The sequence below is a fragment of the Pleurodeles waltl genome, chromosome 1_2 (genome assembly GCF_031143425.1).
Source record: "Pleurodeles waltl isolate 20211129_DDA chromosome 1_2, aPleWal1.hap1.20221129, whole genome shotgun sequence".
Lineage (NCBI taxonomy): Eukaryota > Metazoa > Chordata > Amphibia > Caudata > Salamandridae > Pleurodeles > Pleurodeles waltl.
In genome coordinates this window covers 172,108,514-172,129,961 of record NC_090437.1, presented here as the reverse complement: position 1 = coordinate 172,129,961, position 21,448 = coordinate 172,108,514, and the positions used below count along the sequence as shown (strand labels likewise).

The 21,448-nt window shown below is 44.7% G+C and overlaps 1 protein-coding gene across 5 annotated transcripts in view; it reads right to left on the bottom strand.

The window, feature by feature from the left end:
* LOC138299162 (zinc finger protein 614-like) overlaps positions 1 to 21,448 on the bottom strand; it is a 143,072-nt gene that overhangs the window by 34,698 nt on the left and 86,926 nt on the right. For 4 of the 5 annotated variants that reach the window (XM_069237245.1, XM_069237234.1, XM_069237271.1 and 1 more), the window contains one exon: positions 3,499 to 3,609. The exons of the other annotated variant lie outside the window; for it this stretch is intronic. In XM_069237245.1, coding sequence (XP_069093346.1) covers positions 3,499 to 3,609 — 111 coding nt within the window. The remainder of the gene's footprint in view (positions 1 to 3,498; positions 3,610 to 21,448) is intronic. 5 annotated transcript variants of the gene reach the window in all.

The window sequence follows — 21,448 nt, the reverse complement described above, 5'->3', positions numbered from 1 at the left end:
TGTGGGCGAGACACTGTTACCTGCTCTCACTCTTTCTATCAGCCAGTTGTTAAGGTATGGAAATATGTCGAGGCGGCCCTTCCTGTTGAGATGAGTGGCTACCACTGCAAGGCATTTAGTAAAGACCTTGGGCGCTGTAGTTACCCTGAAGGACAGACCATTGAACTGAAAGTGCTGTCTACTTACCACAAATCTGAGGTAGTGATAGTGGACAGGATGGATTGGGATGCGGAAAAAGGCATCCTTCAGGTTGAGGGTGGTCATGAGTCTCCTTGCTTTGGCAATAGGATGACATCCTGGAGTGTGACCATGTGGAACTGCTCTGACAGAATGTGTCTGTTGGTTGAGGGGCTCAGATCAATGATGAGCCTGAGGGAATCGTTTTTCTTGGCGATGAGAACATACAGGAAGTGTACTCCTTTGCCGTGGTGGTGTAGCGGGACAGGCTCTAAAGCCCCTTTGAGCAGCAGTGGTTTCAGCTCTTCCTGGAGCAGGTGCACATATTTACATGGAGGAATGTTTGGTGTTCCAGACAATAGAAATGTTGTATGATACACATTGGCCAGAGGTGATGTATTGCCATTGGGTAAGGAAACCCTCTATGCGACCCCTGACAAGTGTGTGATTGGGGGGAAAAGAGAGGGAGTCACTGCTTGGCAGGAGAGACTCCCTTTGCTGCACCAGCTCTACTCCTGTCCTTTGAGTTATTTCCTCTGCAGGTACCCCTGGAATAAGCAAGGGAGGCTTGCTGCTTCTGATGTTGCCTCCTGGTAGGAGATGGAGGCTTCCACTGAGGTGGCCTTGCTACTGCCCCGAAACTGTGTGTGGAGAAAGAACTTCCATGGTGATATGGTCTAGAGGGTCTCCATCGCCTCAGCAGTGTTTGTGTCTGTTTTATTTTCTCAAGCATCTGATTAACTTGAAGTCCAAGTAAGTGTTCTCCATCAAAGGGCATGTTGATCAGATGCTGTTGAATTGCTGACTTAAAACCAGAGACGCAGAGCCAGACGTGGTGGTGGATTAGGATGCTAGAGTTAATAAACCTGGCGGCTGTGTCTACCATATCCAGGGCACACCTGATGGTGGTGTTAGGGTGGTCTGGCCCTCAGCCACCAGCTCTTGAGCCCTTTGCCTATAATAGTCAAAGGAGATGTTTGATAAGTTCCCCATCTCATCACCTAGCTCAGTCATACATTGAGAGGAGGCCAACTGAGTTAAAGATGTGCCAATAGATGGCAGATTGTGTGGCCACTTGTTTGCCCGCTGCATCTATTTTCTTGCTTCCCTTATCTGGTGCAGAGCATCCCCAGTACCTTGGGCTTTTCCTCATTTACGAGCAGTGTGCACAACAAGAGAGTCCATAGGAAGCTACCATCTCATATAAGGGGAGGCCTTATACTTCTTATCAACCCTGGGTGTGACTACTCTAGCCTTAACCTGGTCTCTAAACACATTGTGGGTGGATTTTGACATGCCCTTGAGCATAGGCAGGAATTGGGCTATGTGCTATGTGCGGGAATGCGTCTCCACTAAAAAGTAATTCTCCTCAGTGATGGTATGTAAATGACCTCATGATATGAAGTAGTATCATCTGTAGGGGACACAGGTCAGGGTCATTGTCACCTGTAGTGACCACACTATAATCACACCAAGGATGATCCTGGGACTCTGGGTCAAACAGCATTTTATGGGTCCATAACATCTATCAAGCTTCCCTCCCCATATGAGTAATCTGAGAACTTTTCAGATAAAGCTGGTGGAAGTGGCCCATGAGGTGGGGGTGGAGGATGGGGATAGGTGGTTTTGGCGGAGGAGGAAGAGGTCAAGAAGGTAAGCGTCTGGCACCCCTATCGCAATGTTTCTGGGGCTTGGAAAGAGGTGGCAGGTCCAATGCAATCTGCTCATCAAAGCTACATTCCTTTTACGAGGAAGAATGTCCTGCAACTTCAGTGGTGGTTTTGTAAAATGTTATCCTTTTGAGGGTGGATAAAAAGTCTCCTCTGACTACTTTCCAACTCATCCTAGAGGCGCTTGAAGATGGGAGCCTTGAGGTCCTCTGAGCATGTTAAAAAAGGCGCTGTGAGTGGATGAGTCTGCACCAATAGGTGCTTCAGCTTCTAAGCTGGTCTTGCTGCCTTTTTCGACTGCATAGACAGTCTCGGAGTCAAGGTATGTTTCAGCTCTGAATGTCAAGGTTGCGCAAGAGCTGAGGAACTGGAAGGCTTTGAGGGTGTTGCCGACGCTGAAGAAGGCTGGGTCGCATGTGGTGGTTTTGGCATCAGTCGGAGTCCGCTCTGAGACATTATCTCGGTGCTGGCCAAGGATGGGATGCAGTGGCAGCCTTGATGGCTGTTGCCAGTGGTGGACTCGACACCCAGCCTTCTGAAGGACGATGTTCGACCAGTTGGTGTGAATGATGGGACACAGTACTCACAGTCGGAGTCTTCTGATGTCATGGTGTAGGCAGCTTAACACCGCCCTCTGGAGTTCAAAGGAGAGCTTGGTTCTGGACTGAAATAGGCTGCCTGACTTGCCAATTCGGAGGCAACTACTTCTTCTTTGACATCTGCACTGAAAATGTTAGGGGTGTCGCCACCTTGCCGCTGCATCATCTTGCTCTCAGCAAGTCATCTGTTGCGTTGGTGCCTGAAGATCTTCTTGGTCCAGAATGCAAGGCAAGCAGAGCAGGAGGCCTCATGCTCCGATGAAAAGCAGAGGTTTCAGACCAAGTAGTGGGATGGCACTGTGGGCAATACTGAAGTGGGGGGGTCCTTTCCATCACGGCCTGCACATTCTCAAAGCGGGTGGCCGAAGAGAGAGGCTGAGGGGGCTGAAACCCCGCCAAAGTGCCGACAAATATCCCAAAATAGACCAGACGGGACCGAGACAGACAAACTGCAAGCACAATTGTTTTGTGCCTATGGTAGTGGAAGCACTGGAAGGCCCCAATGACGGACGCCACGCGACATTGACTTGGAGCTTCAGCAACACATGTCCGAACCCGATGGAAGAAGAAAACAATCTAACAATGGAGCCAATGATCAGGCACAATACCAGTCATAAAAGGAGTCCCAGTAACTTGTTAATCGAGAGACTTCTTTGAAGAAAAACAAGTTGTACACCTACACGCCTAACACTAAATGGCAGAAGTTTGCAGAACGTGTGTACCTACAGCTACACATGCCACAAACACATATTTTCTTTAAAAAAAAAACTCACCAAATGCCAATCCACTTTGCCAAGCCTTTAAACAGATGTAAACATACACCATATACGTTTTGGCAAGCATAAATCGTGAAAATGTGAAGCAATCCACAATTTTTTACAAAAATGTTTTGTAATTTAAATCATTAAATTACTTCAATTACAATTGTAAATCTACAGCAAGAGGTTTACGATTTTTCGTCTGAATCAGGCCTTATGTGTTATATGTTAAAATGCTTTATTATGTCAAAACGTTCTAGTTGTTCAGTTCCTCCACAGCATGAGATTACTTACCTATTGTGCTATTAATGTTTTTTGCTCTTTGATCAGGCTGGTTTTTCAAGGAATAGACTTCTTGTTCTTCTTTTATATTAAATTGAGCATCTACTGAAAAAGGTGTATCTTCTGTAATTTAGTATAAAAGAACATATGATATTAGAAGATGCAATATTAAAATACAAAATACTGAGTATACACACAGGTATAAAAACAAAGTGACAAACATTTATCAAACTACTAAGGGACGAAGATAATACTACATGCCCTTTGTCGCTAGTGAAATAACAGGAAAATGGCTACTATGCCTTTGATGGCATAACAAGAGGTAACATCAGTGAAGTAAGTAAAAAAGGAAAATACATGCATAATATAATAAAAGATTCTAAAACATATTAAAACCTATAGTTTCTAACCATATATTGACTGCAGTTTTGTCCTGGTCCTTCATTTCCCACATATGGATGCAAGAGAAAAAGTCTGTAAAACACCACCGCCCTGGATGTGCCAAGGTTCCGCTAAAAAGGACAGTGTTTGACGGTTCTCGTTCTTTGCTCTAAAACTGAGGAACTCCCTACCTGCAGCTCTGTGGGACAATCATCACCTTCTCAGTTAAAGGAAAAAAAAAAAATTGAAACTTATTTGTTTAATTATGCCAGGTTCTCTATTTTTATCCCTCTCTGGTGTTTTCCACTACCCTCACTCACTGATTTCATACTTGCCCACATTCTTTAACTCAGAAAGAGGTAGGGTTTTCAGCTTTCAAAGCCACCAATTATCATGTTACATCATCAAAATTACATCGCAGGAAACCATATCATAACATCACAGCAAATCACATCCTATTACATTCAATGGAGCCACATCAGAGTTAAGAGCAGTATGCTGTGGAACAGCAAGTGGCACTGTGCTCAAAAGTGTAAGTCTCACAATGTGTAAACTGTCTGACACCTTGAAACTATGCTCAAAGATGTCAGACTCACCTTCAAAGAAGTGGAACTGACCACGGTCCAGGAAGCAGATTAATGGAAAAGCAACTTCTTTCAATCATGCTAAGTACACCTTTTGCCTTAAATGCCACCTTAGTGAGTGCTGTAGCCTGCCCCTCCTCTAGTGTCACAAATGCTGCTTCTGTGTGCCATTGTCGGGACTTATTTGCAATCTGCAGAATACATGACAGAAAACAATAGCAGTAAAAAAAAATCCTGTTCTTTAGTCAAACCCTGACAAAAATCTTCTTGCTGTGCTTTTATGCACAAGCTGAGAACGGAGTGGAGGAACACTGAGAACGTGCAGGATGGGAAAGAAGGGGAAATAGCACGGAGGGAAGAAAACACACGCACTCCATGGAATGCTCAAAGACAAAATAAAAAAAGTAGTTTCCTGGTATGAACCATGGAAGGATACAAGTCGTTCAATCAAAAGGATGGTAAAAAACCTAATCTCCAAGAAAGGGGCAAATACTAGAATATAAGTTATCAAATACAAACCCATAAATGAGATTGCCAAAACAGCCAACCAATGATAAACAACGAGATGACCAAAAGGCCACTCTGTGAATTGGTGTTGTATTCACAATGCTATGAAAGGAGAACATATAGCAGTTTCACAAAACATCTGTTTTCCATTAAAGAGGAATTTCAGTAGAACGTGGATTTTGCAGCAAGGATGATTTAAAATGTACAGAAGGAATTCCGCAAACATATAAAAACAAATAATAAGACACATCATTAAAAAAGTGACCCTACAAACAACAGTTACATTTTTAAAGAATGGGCCTTATTCACAAAGGTAAAGTTTCACTTTTGATGCGTGTACTATGTTTTTTGCCATTCACAAACTACGAGTGTAGCTTTAGGTGCAGTAACTTTATGACTGCAGAGAGCTCTGCGCAAGAAAAGATAGGAGAGTCTCTGCAGCCGTAAAGATACTGCACGTAAAACTACACTCGTAGTTTGTCAAGTGCAAAAAAAATAGCAAACTTATATCAAAAGTGTTAGGTTACATTTGTGAATAAGGCCCAACCATAGAAACAATGTGGACAGGTGGCAGAGGAAGGAGTTGTGCCTTTTTGAAGGTGTGGCCCTGCAGGGAGAACACACTGGGCACTTTTTGAGTGCCTACCAGCACCTGCTAGAAGGAGTGCTAGGCTCAGTGCCTGAGGCCATATCCCGTCGGCGCTAGGAGTAGGGGTATCAACAGTCAGCCTGGCCAGAGGCCAGGATCTGTTGCCAATGTCCTGTGGTAATGAACAGCTAAGCCCTGCCCACTGCTAATGTGGGTGCTGTGCTTAGCACAGTTTCCTGTCTGGCACAAGACCTAAGCAAAAGCCAGCGTCAATGCCCATAGCCTGTTGGGTATGACTGAAGTGGGCTCTGAACTCTGAAAACCATCCCTCTACGCACTGGACCTCGCCAGTTCCAGTGCTCAATGCCTGAATGATTGCATCCTATGGCCACTGAGCACCTTCACTGATGTCACTGATGATGGCAATCGTGATGTAATGTGTGATGTCTTCAACTGATGCCACTGGGATGTCACATGTGAGGTCGTGAGCAGTGCACTGGGGAGGTTGTGGCTGCATAGATTAACATAAATTACATTTGTACGGTTTTAGGTCATGATCATGACGCATCTTTAATTATTCAAAAAGATATTCTTTAAAAGTGAAAAATGTAATAAATATAAATTGACTTATAAAATCTCACTTTAGGCAAGGTATTTTCTTTATCCCGTTAGGGGTTTGGGTGGCGAAAAATGTGTTTCCTTTGGGAATCTAAACCAGCAGTAAGTATGTTGTATTCTTGAATTAATGTGGAAAAAAACAAAAAAAATATTTAGCACTAATAACATCTTTTTACTAGGCCTGAATTAGAATTATGGGTCACATATGTGTGTCTTCATCTTAAACACTTGCAGCGGAGTGGCACCTAGAACTGTATGGGCAGGAGGTAGAAACATATCCATGGTTTGAAACAACAGCCATCCTTCATTTAGCTCTGCATAGTAAAGTTGTCCTTGCATCCCTCACGTAAACTGTGATTTGCTGAACAAATAATCATATGTCAAAAATCTCTGAAGTTTAAAGAGTACTGTCGAAGGCTGAGGAGTAAAACATTGATATACTTGGATGCTGTTTTCTATGGATAAGAAATTCAAGTTGACATAGGACCAATATTCTTTGTCATGATATTCTTAAGGCAATACAGCATTATCTCATGTATACATAGTTCAAGTTAATGAAAGAAATAGAATACTGTACACCCAAGATTATGGTGTAGCCACTGAATTGTGTAACTACAGTATGTAAATTATGCAGGGTTGTGTGATAATTTCTCTGTCCCTTCCACAAAAAGGTCCTAGGTGTACCTGAAGGAGTGCAACAGTATATGTGTATGAAATTACAGGATGCAAAGTTTAATTCCTTATTTTTAAAACCCAATATTCATTTGCACATCTAGATGCAGTTCTGTGTGTGTATCTAAAGGACAATGGTAGGCATCCTTAAAAGAACAAGAAAGCAAGGTCTTTAGTCCTGTTCACAGCTTCATATGCACATGGGAAAGGGGAATTGCTACATAGGTTGAGGATGCTACACCATATTCACATATGGAAGTAACTGTGTATAGAAGTATTACTTCACGAAAGTACTAGGTATGCTATGTGTTTATAAATAAAGGGAGCATATATTATATATAAGATATATTGTATTTGGTAAGTCATCGGGAATCCCATCCTTTCCTCATCACTCTGTTTTACTCCTGCTCAAAGTGCTGAACATTGCTCCTGTACTCTTTATCTGCCTTAGATCCACACCACTGTCTTCCTTCAGTCACCAGGCAGGTTGGCTAACACCCCAAATTCAGCCCTTATTCCTTCATAGCAGTTCTTCTTTGGATTGCCCTCACTGTATAGCTGAAGTCACCTACCTCACAGCTTGGGGTAAAGAAAGATTCAGGAAACTGACTTGTTTCTATTTGAGAACCTAGAAAGAAAGGAGCCTGTCAGAACCCCTTTCAGAGGAAGATGGGGGCATGCAGGGTCTACTTGGCCAAACAGTGGTGCCTAAGGCTTTTTACTCTTGATGTCCCAGGGCTAGTCCTACTATGGGTCCTGAGCAACTCAGCTAAGTACCCCTACTTCACTTGACTCTCAGTGGTAGCTCTGGTCGAGCAGTCAAAACTCCCTCATGGGGGATGTGAATACAGGTCAGTAAACACAACTCATAACTCAAACTACAAATAGTGCAACCCATTTATCAGTGTCCAGTCCAATGCTCACTTTTATAGAAAAATAAGTATTTTATTTTATTTTTAACTCTACACATGCAAACGATCCAGTTCCAATATTCCCTACTCCGGCGGTATGGCAGTGTTCAGCAGTGGAGTGAGAGGCCTCTCCTTGGATGCTTACAAGCCTAGATCCTGTAAAACAAAGTAAGGATCTTGCAATGGATGTGGCAGCACAGTTTCTCTCTGTCAAGCAGCTCTGTTGGTCTCCTCCAGTAGTCAGAGCGGCTCCTGCTCAGGGGATAGAACAGGTAAGTTGCTCTTCCCCGTAGAATGGGGGCGGAATGAGGAAAGGGTGTACTGGTGTGATCCTCCAGCTCCTGAATGGAGCTTCAATGATGGTGCAACGTCCTCAACAGCATCTTGGTGAATTTCGGGGACTTTATCAGGTGTAGATCACAGCATGTGGGCTCGACCTGCTGCTCACAGAAGTATTCCTTTGGTCTGGGAGATGACCCGAACTTTAAGCCAAAGTGATACTTCAGGGTTGCCGTGGTAATCACGATCCAAACGCACAATCTCCTTAGGCGCTTGTCCTCCCTATGGCAGCCCCTCCTGGCATTTATGATTGCCGATTTCAGCAGTCAAAATTCTCACGCTCCTGGACCAAATTCATTTCACAGGTGACTGTCTCTGGCATAGGGAGTCATCGTGATGCGGCTTGGTGCTTTCCGTCCATCCCTTCATATATGGCTCAGAACAATATAGCCGTCTCCTGGCATGCGAGGGAACCAGAGCTGATACTGGACAAGGGAACGGCCCAATCGGTGCATAGCCTTGCACCTCACTCAGGGAACCTTTGTGCAGGGCTCTCCACTGGAACTTGCTCCCTTCGAAGCACTCGTTTTCCTCACTGGACACACTGGTATTAGGAAGCAGGCAGGTGATGGTGTTCCAGGCTCCAGGACAGGTGATCTTAGTGTCCAGGGTGATGTCCCCTCACCCAACAGGAAATCTAGCAAGACTAGCAGACCTTGGCCCCCAGTCTTGGCACATCTGGCTGCTTGGCAGATGACTAATTTTTAGGGACTCAACCTCCCCTTCTTATAGTGCTTTTCCAGACACTAATTGTGATTTAGGGTCTGAGTCTTTGAAGTTTTATGGTGGACCTGTGCTTCTTTTGAAATGGACACTTATCTTTTTCTCCTTTCCTTGTGAATAATGTCTCTCCAAAGCTATTTCCCCCCAACACAATTTATGGGAGTGACTAGTGTTCCACCTGGATGTCAGGCACAGTAATTTCTGCATCAGTGATATGTGCATCAGCTCCATATCCCTCCCTGAGATGTGTCCAGGCTCCTTCCTTGTGATCTATCACTGAACCAAAGAGTAGTCTTTTCATGCGTAAAAGGAGTCCCTTCCTTTTCCCTCCAAGGTGTGTTCCACCCAGCTCACAGGAATGCAGCAAAACACAAATATGTCTGGGGGAATTCCTCTCTCCTCTTGTCTTCACCAGGCAGGCCTGGTCTTCCCAAACCTCCATATAATATATCACTGCAGGCACATATTCAGTGCACATTCACAGTGCACTTTTGGTCTAGCACTGTTAACTCCATACAATGTACCTGTGCAAGTACACATGCACTCTGTACACATACCTCAATCTGCACACACTGTTCAGCACTGAAGCTTTTCTAACTTTTATCAGGGTGTGTTATTTACAGATACATACTGCCAGCACATGCACTGACCATGTGTGCTGCACAACACTTCACCCTTCATGTATTGATCTTAATGCGAGCACAGATGCACCCAGCATATGCTTTGTGCATGCACTGCACAGCACCACATCTTTCATGTCATGTGTTCCACACAGGTATACATACAGTCAGCAGATGCACTAATCTCACATGTACTACACAGTACTGCTGCATCCCTGTACTGTACCCTTTCCAGGGAACCATACAACCATGCGGAGTCACTACTACTGTGCTATGACACACTACACATTCACCTGATGTAGGGCAAGGGTGAGATAAGCATATAGCAGCAGATATTGTAAAAGGTGAGTAAGCCTGTAGGCTTCACTCCAGTAGCCGTCTACCACTATGAGGGTAGTGTTTTGGGCATCCCTCCCAGTCCAACAAGACACCAACAATGAGACAGGCCTATGTCATGGTGCACACGCATGATCCATGTTTGCCTATGACAAAAATATCAGCATTAGGGATCCAGACAACAGTACAGTTGGGCACTGAGGACAGGGGTACACGTTGCTTACCATGCAGAGGACGTTTCAGCCCAAACAGAACCAAATCTCTTTGGCTACCCTCAATGAGTCCTTTCTATCAGTTCTCCCTCTCTGGGAACAGTTCCAATAGTCAAAATTATAGGTGTCCATTTTCAACATGGAAATCTCATTCCCTCTACAAGTTGTTGAAGTCATAAAAAGCAAAAAAGCAAACTTTTTTTGAGTGTCATAGCTCTAAAGATGTGATTCTCTGCCACTTAAGAGTCCCAAAAACCAACGCACAGTAAAAAGTTAAAAATTAAGCAGCTAGACTTGTTCCCATACCAGTAAAAGAACCTATGTAACTACTTTGTTGGAAGAACTTCACAGACTCGTCATCACTAGTTGGAACAAATTCAAAACAATGTGCTTGGGAAAGAAATGTAGGGACACTTACAGAAGGGGAATGTCAGGAGGCTCAGATGGCACCACGCGAAGTGGCAAGAGCCGCCCAATTTTAGATGGTTCCGCTTAGATCTCTAAGGGTGTCACTGTGGTGGACTGACTTCCCTGAATGCCATCAACGCCGTGGCCTTTCACCACGAGTCGTACAGCAATGACCTGTACCCCTGCAGCGATGAACAACGCGGCTGGAGAGGGCTAAATCTGTCAGAGGGGGGACTGTGTCCACAAACTCCCGCAAGCTTAGAAGTCCGGGGTTGGGGATAGGCAATATGGCATACTCCTCTCCATGAACTAGGGGACCCCCCACCCCTCCCCACCAGTTTCAATAGACTGGCTGAAGTAACTGCTGGATTTGGATGAGAGACATTCAAACTTTTGTCCTGGGGATGGGGAGTTGGGAAGTTAATTGTTGGGTTCAGTTTATTGGCCATGTGATTCACAGGGAGAGGTAGCAGCAGAGCTGGAGCAGCGATGCAGGAAGGTGGAGATTTCAATCATTGATTGCGGTACAGTGTGGGGCACAAGAACAACAATGGATGACGCAGTGGTATGGCTACGTTAGATTCATATAAATTCCCCTTGTGGAATATCTGGGGCATGCATACGATGGTCAAGACGTATAAGGTTTTCTCATACTTACAGAGGAGGGGGATTCAGATTGCAATGCTCCAGGAAACGCACTTAACACAAGCATAGGGGAAAGCTATACAGAAGCGATGGAGGGGCCAAGTATATTATACTACATATTCTGCATTTGCAAGGGGGACCTTGATATGGATACGGGCTGGGGTCCCATTTCAGCTATTGGATAGTCTTACTGATCCGGAGGGGCGATTTGTGGCAATTCAGGGGGCGACTAGAGGGCAGAGAGTTAGCAATGATTAATGTCTATGTACCAAACTCGGACCAAGGTGAGTTCTTTACACGCATATCAGGTCTCCTGGCCACATACCAGCAGCATCCTCTGGTTCTGGGGGGGGCTTTAATTGTGTGTCAAACCCAGACATGGACCGCTCGCACCCCCCCATTGCATGATTCCCCACTAACTAGGGTGGCGCGGCAATTCACATCCTGGCAGTCACGTTGGGGCTTGGTAGATGCTTGGCGACGGTTACATCCAGACACCAGGGACTACTCGTACTTCTCCTATTTACACAAGCTAAATGTCAGGCTGGATGTGTTCTTTTGCACACCGGATGTTTTCCCACATATATACAATGCTGAGTATTTGGCTCGCACGCTTTCGGCTCCTCGCGCCGCCCCGCGCCGCCTCCTTCTCCATCCATCCTCCTTTCCATCCATAGCCCCTGCATCCCCACGGCCCCTCCCGCCCCCCCACCTCCTCACCGTCCACTTTCCATTTCTTCTCCCTTTTCCCTTGCCGCTGCGTCCCCGCGGCCCCTCCCGCCTCCCCACACCTCCACTTTCCATTTCTTCTCCCTTTTCCCTTGCCGCTGCGTCCCCATGGCCCCTCCCGCCTCCCCCCACCTCCTCACCGTCCATTTTCCATTTCTTCTCCCTTTTCCCTCGCCGCTGCTAATCCCTGCGGCCTCACCCCCCCAGCCTTCCCATTCTCTAAGGAAGGCCTGGAGGGGCCTATGGCAGGGAGCTGTATATTGGGGAGATGTGCGAACGATTCTTAGGCTTAAGAACAAAGACAGTTGCTGCAGAGCAATGTGTGACCTCCTCTCTGAGGACTGCCAGTCTGCATGTTAGCCCAAAAGGCGAGCTTCAAAATGGAAGCTGTCTTGGTTAGGCAAAGATAATTACACTTCTGAGCAGGCTGCCTTTTGTTTATGTAGACAAGCTGGACACAGGGACCAAGAGGAACAGCCAGTGCCCAAACTGGTTTTCCCATGGGTATGTAGTCCTGAGGTAGCCATACCTGTAGGGTGGGCTACCAAGCTCCTGATGACTGAAGAGGGGTCTAGACATGTTAAGAGTGTCTATACTAGTGCACTCTGAAATAGCCAGATGCCACACATTGGAAACATGTCACCAGAACGGAGAGGACCTAGTAGCCCATTGGCTAGTGATTGCGCGGGACCCCCAGGGCACTTTACTTGGATAAATGTGGCACCCTGCCTCTCAGATCATGTTAGATTTGGATAAAGGATCGAAGGACTGCCAAGCTGCCCTTGAACCTGCACAAAGAGAGGCTGGACCGTCGGAAGGACTGCAACTGATCCACTAGTGAAGTCTCGACTGTGTATCTGGCCCCTGACCCAGATCAAAGCAGTGACTCCAAGGATCAGTTGGCTGATCCCCTAGAACCTACTCCAGGGACAAAAGAGCTGTAGAAGCCCAAACCATCAAGTTGGAACCCACCGCAGAAGTTTTGCCACTACCAGTCACTGAGCGTGCCAAGAGACAAATCAGAGATACCCAAAAGCTGCACCCAAGTCTGCTTGACCGCAGAGTACTATCCAAGTCCGGATTCATTGCCCACAAGGGACACTAGCCCTCAACTAAGGATTTCAATCCAACTGCGGTGCAAGGAGACCCATAGTCCAGGATTGGCTAGCCAGCTACTGCAAGGTAGAGGATTTCGAGGGACCCGACCTCTGTGACCAGTGTCGCCCCATGTCACCTGTGGACTGAGGATCAACCACAAAGGCACCCCCGTCGACTGCACCACAACGGGGGCATCCTTGCACATCTTTTCACCTATATTCTCAGCATCAGGACCACTCCATTGAATTCAATGGCAATCGTCCTGTAAAGTTTGGAACTTGCCTTAAAATGCTCTGGTGGCCAGGTAACTATCCAAAGTATCCTCTCTGGCCCCCAAAAACTCCATCTTATCGATTTGGTTGCCCAAGCCCGGCCAGAGTAGCTGACAAACTTTACAAACTTATTGTTGACCAATGCCTGTTTACAGATGCATTTAGAAGTATTGATATTTTCTAAAATCTGTATCTCCTCAACCTTCCAGTGTGTTTTTTGCATCAAGGTCTCTAAAAATTCATAAAACTATACTGTGCATTTTTAAACTGGTGTCGTGATTCTTTCGGGTTGGGTGACTTTCTTATTTCGTTATTTGGTACTGTTAAATGCTTTACACTAAGTTTCTTTGTTAAGCCTAGATGCTGAAAGCCACAACTACTCGGGGTTAAGCTAAAGGTGATACAGACAAGCCTGACTGGACTACAGACTGTTTTCGCAAGTGTATTCCAAGATAAGGCCCCACAGCCATATCATATAATACACCCAAATCCTCATATCATCCAATCATATAATACACCCAAATCCTTATATCATCCAATTGTTTTCTACACTGGAAAAAACAGTTTGATGTTGAGAAACGTCTTTGCCTACACCCACATGAAGTCTGAGGTGTTCCATTCCCCTTTTCAACCTGAAAAGGGGTTTGCTCAGTCATTGCCTTGAGCAAATCTCTGACCATTTCTGCAGTGGTAAACGTGGAAGCGGTCTGTGAATGACCACTAACTGACGTTTTTGTGTGTGTCACAAATTGTAAAGGCAGATCATGCCTTAAATTGCACACTCCCCACTTTTTCTGTGGGGTTTACTCCCCAAGGGTTTGTGAAACCGAACCTCTGTTTTTGCACTAAAACTGTATTCACTCGACTGTGATGAATTTGATCACAGCTGCTAACTGAGATCTCCAAGGCTTTCAATGTGTGTTGTTTGGTGTTTAAGAGTCCACAGATTCTATTATGTAGTCTTCCACCTGGTCTTTGCTCTCACAGTACAAATGTCTTCCTAAATTATCTGCTCTCCTTTATCCCACAAATTTCCCCAGCTGCACTTTTTGTAGATGTTGCTTGGTTATCATGCCTGACTCTTGAAACATTGTTCCTGGTGAGGACGTTGCACAGCTACCTGCTTGTAACCTGGTGTATGTGTAATGAAGAAGCTATCTGGTCTATATCTTACTCCCTTAAAATGTTCCCTACAGTCTGCAGATGTAGAATTCTTCAGATCCTTTTCTCTGAAATGAATCTCCTGCTGAACAGGATAAGCATCATAACATATTTCAGAAAGTAAAAACATTTCAGTTCTAGATATAAATAGTAGCAGCTGTAAAGACAACATAATATTATTCTTAATCGATGGTGGATATTTACAGTATTTTCAAGGAAACAAAAGTACCACTCCATAGAGCAAGAATAGTTTAGTATTTTCAAACTAAGCTTGTTTACTTCAAGCTCTTCTTTGGTGTACCTATCCCCACCCTGTCCAAATTCACCAAGAACCCATGGAAAACCAGATGAAATAATTAGGCAACACATTGTGAATATTTTTTTCAATTCTGTACATGTATTAACTCTATTTGCACCGCACAAAGTACTAAACATACTGGTCGAAAATGAAGCAATCACAAATTTGGCACAGAGACTGAATACAATAAAAAGAGCAACAATACAGTTACATGGAGTATTATGGCTTAATGATTATTATTTTTAGAAACAGATGAATGTAAATATGAAAAGTGAAAACGATGAAGAAAAACAGGCAAACTGATTTCCAATTTTTGGGGCAATCAGAGACAATTCAGAAAGTTATGGAGTGGCTGTTTAGGTGACATGAAGAAAGAGGGAAATAGGACTGAGAGAAAGGATAGGCAAGTGGTCCGAAATCGTAAAGTAGTAAGTGGCATGGGGATACACAAGAATACATGTAGGTGAGAAAAACGATTTGCACAACAGAAAGAGAGGAAAGCTGTTGAATTTAAGGTACAACACCATCAAACACGATATTAGGACAAAATAAACCTAGAACTGACTACATCATTTTACAGTAACCCAGAGATGATGACTCACACACTACAAAGTACAGGTCATCAATCAAAGGAAATTAAATGCTTTATTTAGAACTTTGCTCTTTACGTCAAAGGCATGTAAAATTAATGCTCCTGCTGAAAAAATATAGGTTACCCTAAACATTTCTACACTCTGTAATATAACTCTTTTTCCCCAATCAAGATCATGGAGGATGAGGTCATCTCGAGTATAATGTTGTTCATTGTGCCACTGGAACCAAGCTATACCTGCTGATGAGCCCTTATAAGAATGAAACTAGTCCTGGGTTGCTTGTGTTCCAGTTCAGGGTGGACTTGGCATGGCAGTTCGGGCTAGGCTGTTCCCCTGGTGCAGGGCCAAGACGGATTTGCATATGGCTGGATCTTACTTTACTTTTATTGTTGTCAGCCTAACCGGCCATAACACATAACAAACTCACAATTACAAGTAAAAAGTGTCACTTCATAGTACATTTAAAAGTCACATATTAAAATACAAACTTGTCAATAAAACAACAATTAACGATCAGTTCATGCACATACACCATCACATAGGGCTAAGAACACCTAAAATAATTATATATATACTTTGCAACAATGGGTAACAGATCATACCATTACTTTATCACATGATGCACTAACCAGCTCAATACAAGTATGATGAAGCTTAAATTACATGTACGTGTCCTAAAACTGATAAGGCAGGACCATGTAATTAAATCCCCAAAAATAGTAGTGTTCTAGAATACTTGCCTTACGATATCTTCTACAGCATTGCCTACAGCGCTTACTTTATAGATAAAAAAAACTTAAGAATCACCTTTTATGTCTGAAATCGGGATGTTACTGCATAAATATATTTCCTCCTACACCATTTTGCCCAAAGAAATTAGGACCTATGAAACACAACTGAACTAAAGCTATTGTTACAGGATAATACTGGCAGACTGTTAACACTGCAGTTATTAGGATGGTGAGAGCTGTAAATGAATTGATGATCTTAATTTCCATGCCTCCAAGATATATGCTGAAACAGCCATCACAATATCTTTGACATCAGAGCGCATGCACGGCACTTCAGCTTCCCTACACTTCCTGACACTGTGCTTTTTAAAAAGTGGTTGTAAATACAGTTTTCGAAGTTCAATCGTAAAATGACATAATAAAAGAAAATTAACTAATGTTTCTTGAACACCAAAGGTGCAGGGGCAGCAGTCATGAGGCCACTTTTTGATCACTGAAAGCACCGGTAACGTACCCATGCGAATTTTTAAATAAAGAGAACTTTTTTTCCTCAGGATAGATACGGTCAATGAAGGTAGTTGGGATAAGTTCTTGATTAAGTCAAAAGTAGCACTTTAACAGGGGGCCAGGTAAATTACAGATCCTTAAAGTCTTATAGTCCCAATATGCCTTTCTGACTGTAGAGAGGCTATGTTTCGTGATTTTTTTGGGGTGAAACCAAATTTCTTCCAAGCCTACGACAGCCAAAGTGGTTGAAATGAGATTGAATTAGGACAACTTTTGATGTTTTTGTAAGTTCATGATATCAATCATTGCAGCTTTGTATGATTTCAATTCCTCATTGGACCAAATACAAATTGAGTATCTTATTGGAGCTAATGCTATATAGTCTTAAATTTTTCCCATTTGCAAATCTGTTTTTGTTACATCCATAGGAGTACCACAACCTAGGAAGAGCAGTTGTCATATAAATTTGTTTACAGTTATTTGTGTTGCTGGGATCTTTTTAAATCCCCAGATCTCCGCACCATACAATGCAACAGCCCTCGCTTTCATTCTATACACTAGCAGTGCGGATCTTACAGAATGGTTCCCCGTAGAGCTAAATACAGCTCCGGCTTGTTGGGCCAGGGAGATATTGCTTTTATATACCTCTGGGTTCTGTAGGAGGCTAGCCTGGCTTGTAGTGGGTACCTTGTGGTACTTACACCCTGTGCCAGGTCCAGTTATCCCTTATTAGTAGAATAGAGGTGTTTGTAGCAGCTTAGGCTGATAAAAGGTAGCTATGGCAAAGCTTAGGCTGAACTAGGAGACATGCAAAGCTCCTACTATACCACTTATATCATATAGCATAATATCATAAGAAAACACAATACACAGAGTTACTAAAAATAAAGGTACTTTATTTTTATGACAATATGCCACAAGTATCTCAGTGAGTACCCTCAGTAAAAAGGTAAGTAATATACACAAGTTACATGTACACAAACCCAAAACAGGTAGGTAAGAGTAAGAAAAGTAATGCAAACAGGGTAGAATTAGAATAGGATGCAATAGGTGAACATAGGTCTAGGGGCAACACAAACCATATACTCCAAAAGTGGAATGCGAATCACGAATGGACCCCAGACCTATGGGAGCTTGTAGCGTGTCGCTGGGACTGTAAGAAAACAGTCAGGGTGTCCAAGATACCCCACCCCAAGACCCTGAAAAGTAGGAGTAAAGTACACCTACTACCCCAAAAGGAGACAATAGTCATGATAGGGGGATTCTGCAAGAACCACAAACACCAGCAAAGCACTAAAGATGGATTCCGAGACCTGAGGACCTGCAAGGCAAGGGGACCAAGTCCAAGAGTCGCGATAGTGTCCGGGGGGGGTCAGGAGCCCAGGAAACCCCTGATGAAGGTGCAAGGAAGCTGCCTCCGGATGGAAGAAGCTTAGCATTCTGCAACAACGAAGAGAGCTAGGAACTTCTCCTTTGGATGGAAGATGTCCCATGGTGTTCTGAAGGCTCCAGAAGTGGTCCCACGCAGAAATACCGCAAACAAGCCTTGCTAGCTGCAAGGGTCGCTGTAGAGGTTTTTGAGTGCTGCTGGGGACCAGGAAAGACCAGGATGTCGCCCCTTGGAGGAGGAGACAGAGGGGGCACTCAGCAACTCAGAGAGCCCCCACAGAAGCAGACAGCACCCGCAGAAGTACCGGAGCAGGCACTTAGAAGATTTGTGAACCGGAGCCTGCTCAGAGTCACAAAGGAGGGTCCCACGACGTCGGAGTCCAACTCAGAGGGTTGAGCACTGCAGGATGGAGGGCTGGAGACCCAGGCTAGGCTGTGTACGAAGGAATCCTTGGAGGAGTGCACAGAAGCCGGAGCAGCTGCAAATTACGCAGTACACAGGTTTGCAGTCTAGCGTGGGGAGGCAAGGACTTACCTCCACCAAGCTTGGACTGAAGGATCACTGGACTGTGGGAGTCACTTAGGTAGAGATCCTGTGTTCCAGGGACCACGCTCGTCAGGATGAGAGGGGACCCAGAGGACCGGTGATGCAGTCTTTTGGTGCCTGCTTTAGCAGGGGGAAGATTCCGTCGACCCACAGGAGATTTCTTCATGGCTTCCAGTGCAGGGTGAAGGCAGGTGACCCCCAGAGCATGCACCACCAGGAGACAGTAGAGAAAACTGGCAGGATTAGGCGCTACAGTGTTGCTGGTAGTCGTCTTGCTACTTTTTTGCGGTTTTGCAGGTGTCCTGGAGCAGTCAGCGGTCGATCCTTGGCAGAAGTCAAAGAGGGAAGTGCAGAGGAACTCTGGTGAGCTCTTGCGTTCGTTATCTGAAGAATACCCCAGAGGAGAGACCCTAAATAGCCAGAAAAGGAGGTTTGGCTACCAAGAAAGGAGGATTGGCTACCAAGAAAGGTAAGAGCCTATCAGAGGTGGTCTCTGACGTCACCTGCTGGCACTGGCCACTCAGAGCAGTCCAGTGTGCCCCCAACACCTCTGTTTCCAAGATGGCAGAGGTCTGGGACACACTGGAGGAGCTCTGGGCACCTCCCCTGGGAGGTACTGGTCAGGGGAGTGGTCACTCCCCTTTCCTTTGTCCAGTTTCGCGCCCGAGCAGGGCTGGGGGATCCCTGAACCGGTGTAGACTGGCTTATGCAGTGATGGGCACAATCTGTGCCCATCAAAGCATTTCCAGAGGCTGGGGGAGGCTACTCCTCCCCATCCCTTCACACCTATTTCCAATGGGAGAGGGTGTAACACCCTCTCTCAGAGGAAATCCTTTGTTCTGCCTTCCATGGCCGGGGCTGCCCAGACCCCAGTAGGGCAGAATCCTGTCTGAGCGGTTGGCAGCAGCTGCAGTGGAAACCCCGGAAAGGCAGTTTGGCAGTACCCGGGTTCTGTGCTAGAGACCCGGGGGATCATGGAATTGTCCCCCCAATACTAGAATGGTATTGGGGTGACAATTTCATGATCTTAGACATGTTACATGGCCACGTTCGGAGTTACCATTGTGACGCTATACATAGGTAGTGACCTATGTATAGTGCACACGTGTAATGGAGTCCCTGCACTCACAAAGTCCGGGGAATTTGCCCTGAACGATGTGGGGGCACCTTGGCTAGTGCCAGGGTGCCCACACACTAAGTAACTTGGCACCCAACCTTCACTAAGTGAGGGTTAGACATATAGGTGACTTATAAGTTACTTATGTGCAGTGAAAAATGGCTGTGAAATAACGTGGACGTTATTTCACTCAGGCTGCAGTGGCAGGCCTGTGTAAGAATTGCCTGAGTTTCATATGGGTGGCAAAAGAAATGCTGCAGCCCATGGGGATCTCCTGGAACCCCAATACCCTGGGTACCTAAGTACCATATACAAGGGAATTATATGGGTGTACCAGTGGGCCAAGGAGATTTGGTAAATTTAGTCACTAGCCTGCAGTGACAAATTTAGAAAGTAGAGAGAGCATAACCACTGAGGTTCTGGTTAGCAGAGCCTCAGTGATACAGTTAGGCACCAAACAGTGAACACATACAGGGCACATACTATGAGCACTGGGGTCCTGCCTAGCAGGATCCCAGTGACACAAGGGCTAAAACAACATACATACAATGAAAAATGGGGGTAACATGCCAGGCAAGTTGGTACTTTCCTACAGGTTCCAGGCCAATTTATCATCCACCCTGCACCGTAAGTAGTAATAGGTCGCTAGTTGACGGTAGCTCGCGACGTCTGTTTTTTATTGAGAATCCTAAATTTTGTTTTACTTAACGTTGCTCGTCAAGTTCCTTAATGCGCAAAAAGACTCCAAGCACTTTAGTAGAGGATGCATCGATTTCTCTGTTCTTGCCAGTAACACAGCATCATCTGCAAAAAGCAAAATAGGTGTACTTTCATTAGCTAATTTCGCCACATCGAGGTTTAGATTCTTCAGTTTTTGACCCACTTCTTTTATGTAGCAGCTAAATAGGATTGGAGCAAGAACACACCCTTGTTTAACACCTCGCTGTATTGAAATCTCTGCTGTATTGTCATTTCTCGTGCTATATCTGACCCTTGTGGAGTTTCCTGTGTACAGAAAAATTAGCAGCCTTAAAATATTCCCAGGGATACCCATTTTCATCAAACATTGACATACTATTTGACAGACCACGCTGTTGAATGCTGTTTGAAGATCAACAAATACCAAGTACAGCGGGGAATTTTTTAAGAAAAGATATTATTCAGTTAGAAGAGTTGATCTATTGTGCTTCGGCCTCTCCTAAAGCCAGCTTGATATGTTGATAGTAAAACCCCTTCTTCTAACCTCTGGTCTAGGCGAGATTGTATCAGTTTGGCAAAAATCTTTCCGACACTATCAAGCAGTGAAATTGGCCTGTAGTTGCACACCATGTCCTATGGTCCCTTTTTATTTATTGGAACAATTATTGATTTTCTCCATGATGGCAGGATTTCTTCAAGGAACCAAACTCTGTTGTACAAACGAGTTAAGACTGGTAGCCATAAGGCTAGATGATTACGATAGACGTCCAAAAGAATTCTGTCTGGGCCTGCCGCCTTGTGCGTTTTTTGTGAATGACTTGCGCCATTCCTTTCTCACTAAATTCTTGCACTGACACCGTAGCACGGGGTATAGCGTAAATCATCTATCCGGGCTTAATCTGAGGAGAGCTGTTGGAAGGTGACTGAACCATTGTTTCATATTCATACACCTAGGACCATTGCGTCATTTTCACGCAGTTCTTAAACGACATTGTCTCGCTTGAGTTGTGATCACTGCCTTCCAACACTTGCTTATGACCTATTAGATCATTGATGCTTTCAGGAGTAATACTGTCCTCTCCTCGGTACAGAGGGGTAAAGTGATCTACCCAGAGTTGTAGACTGATGTTCAGTTCCAAGTTTTTTGAGGGTCCTTCGCATCCCCACCTAACTATTTCCCAAAATGATTTTGCATTTCCCGCCGAGATTGCATCTAGGAGGTCTCCCAAAGATTATGTGGAAAAATCTTTTTGTATTTGAATAATTTCTTATATTG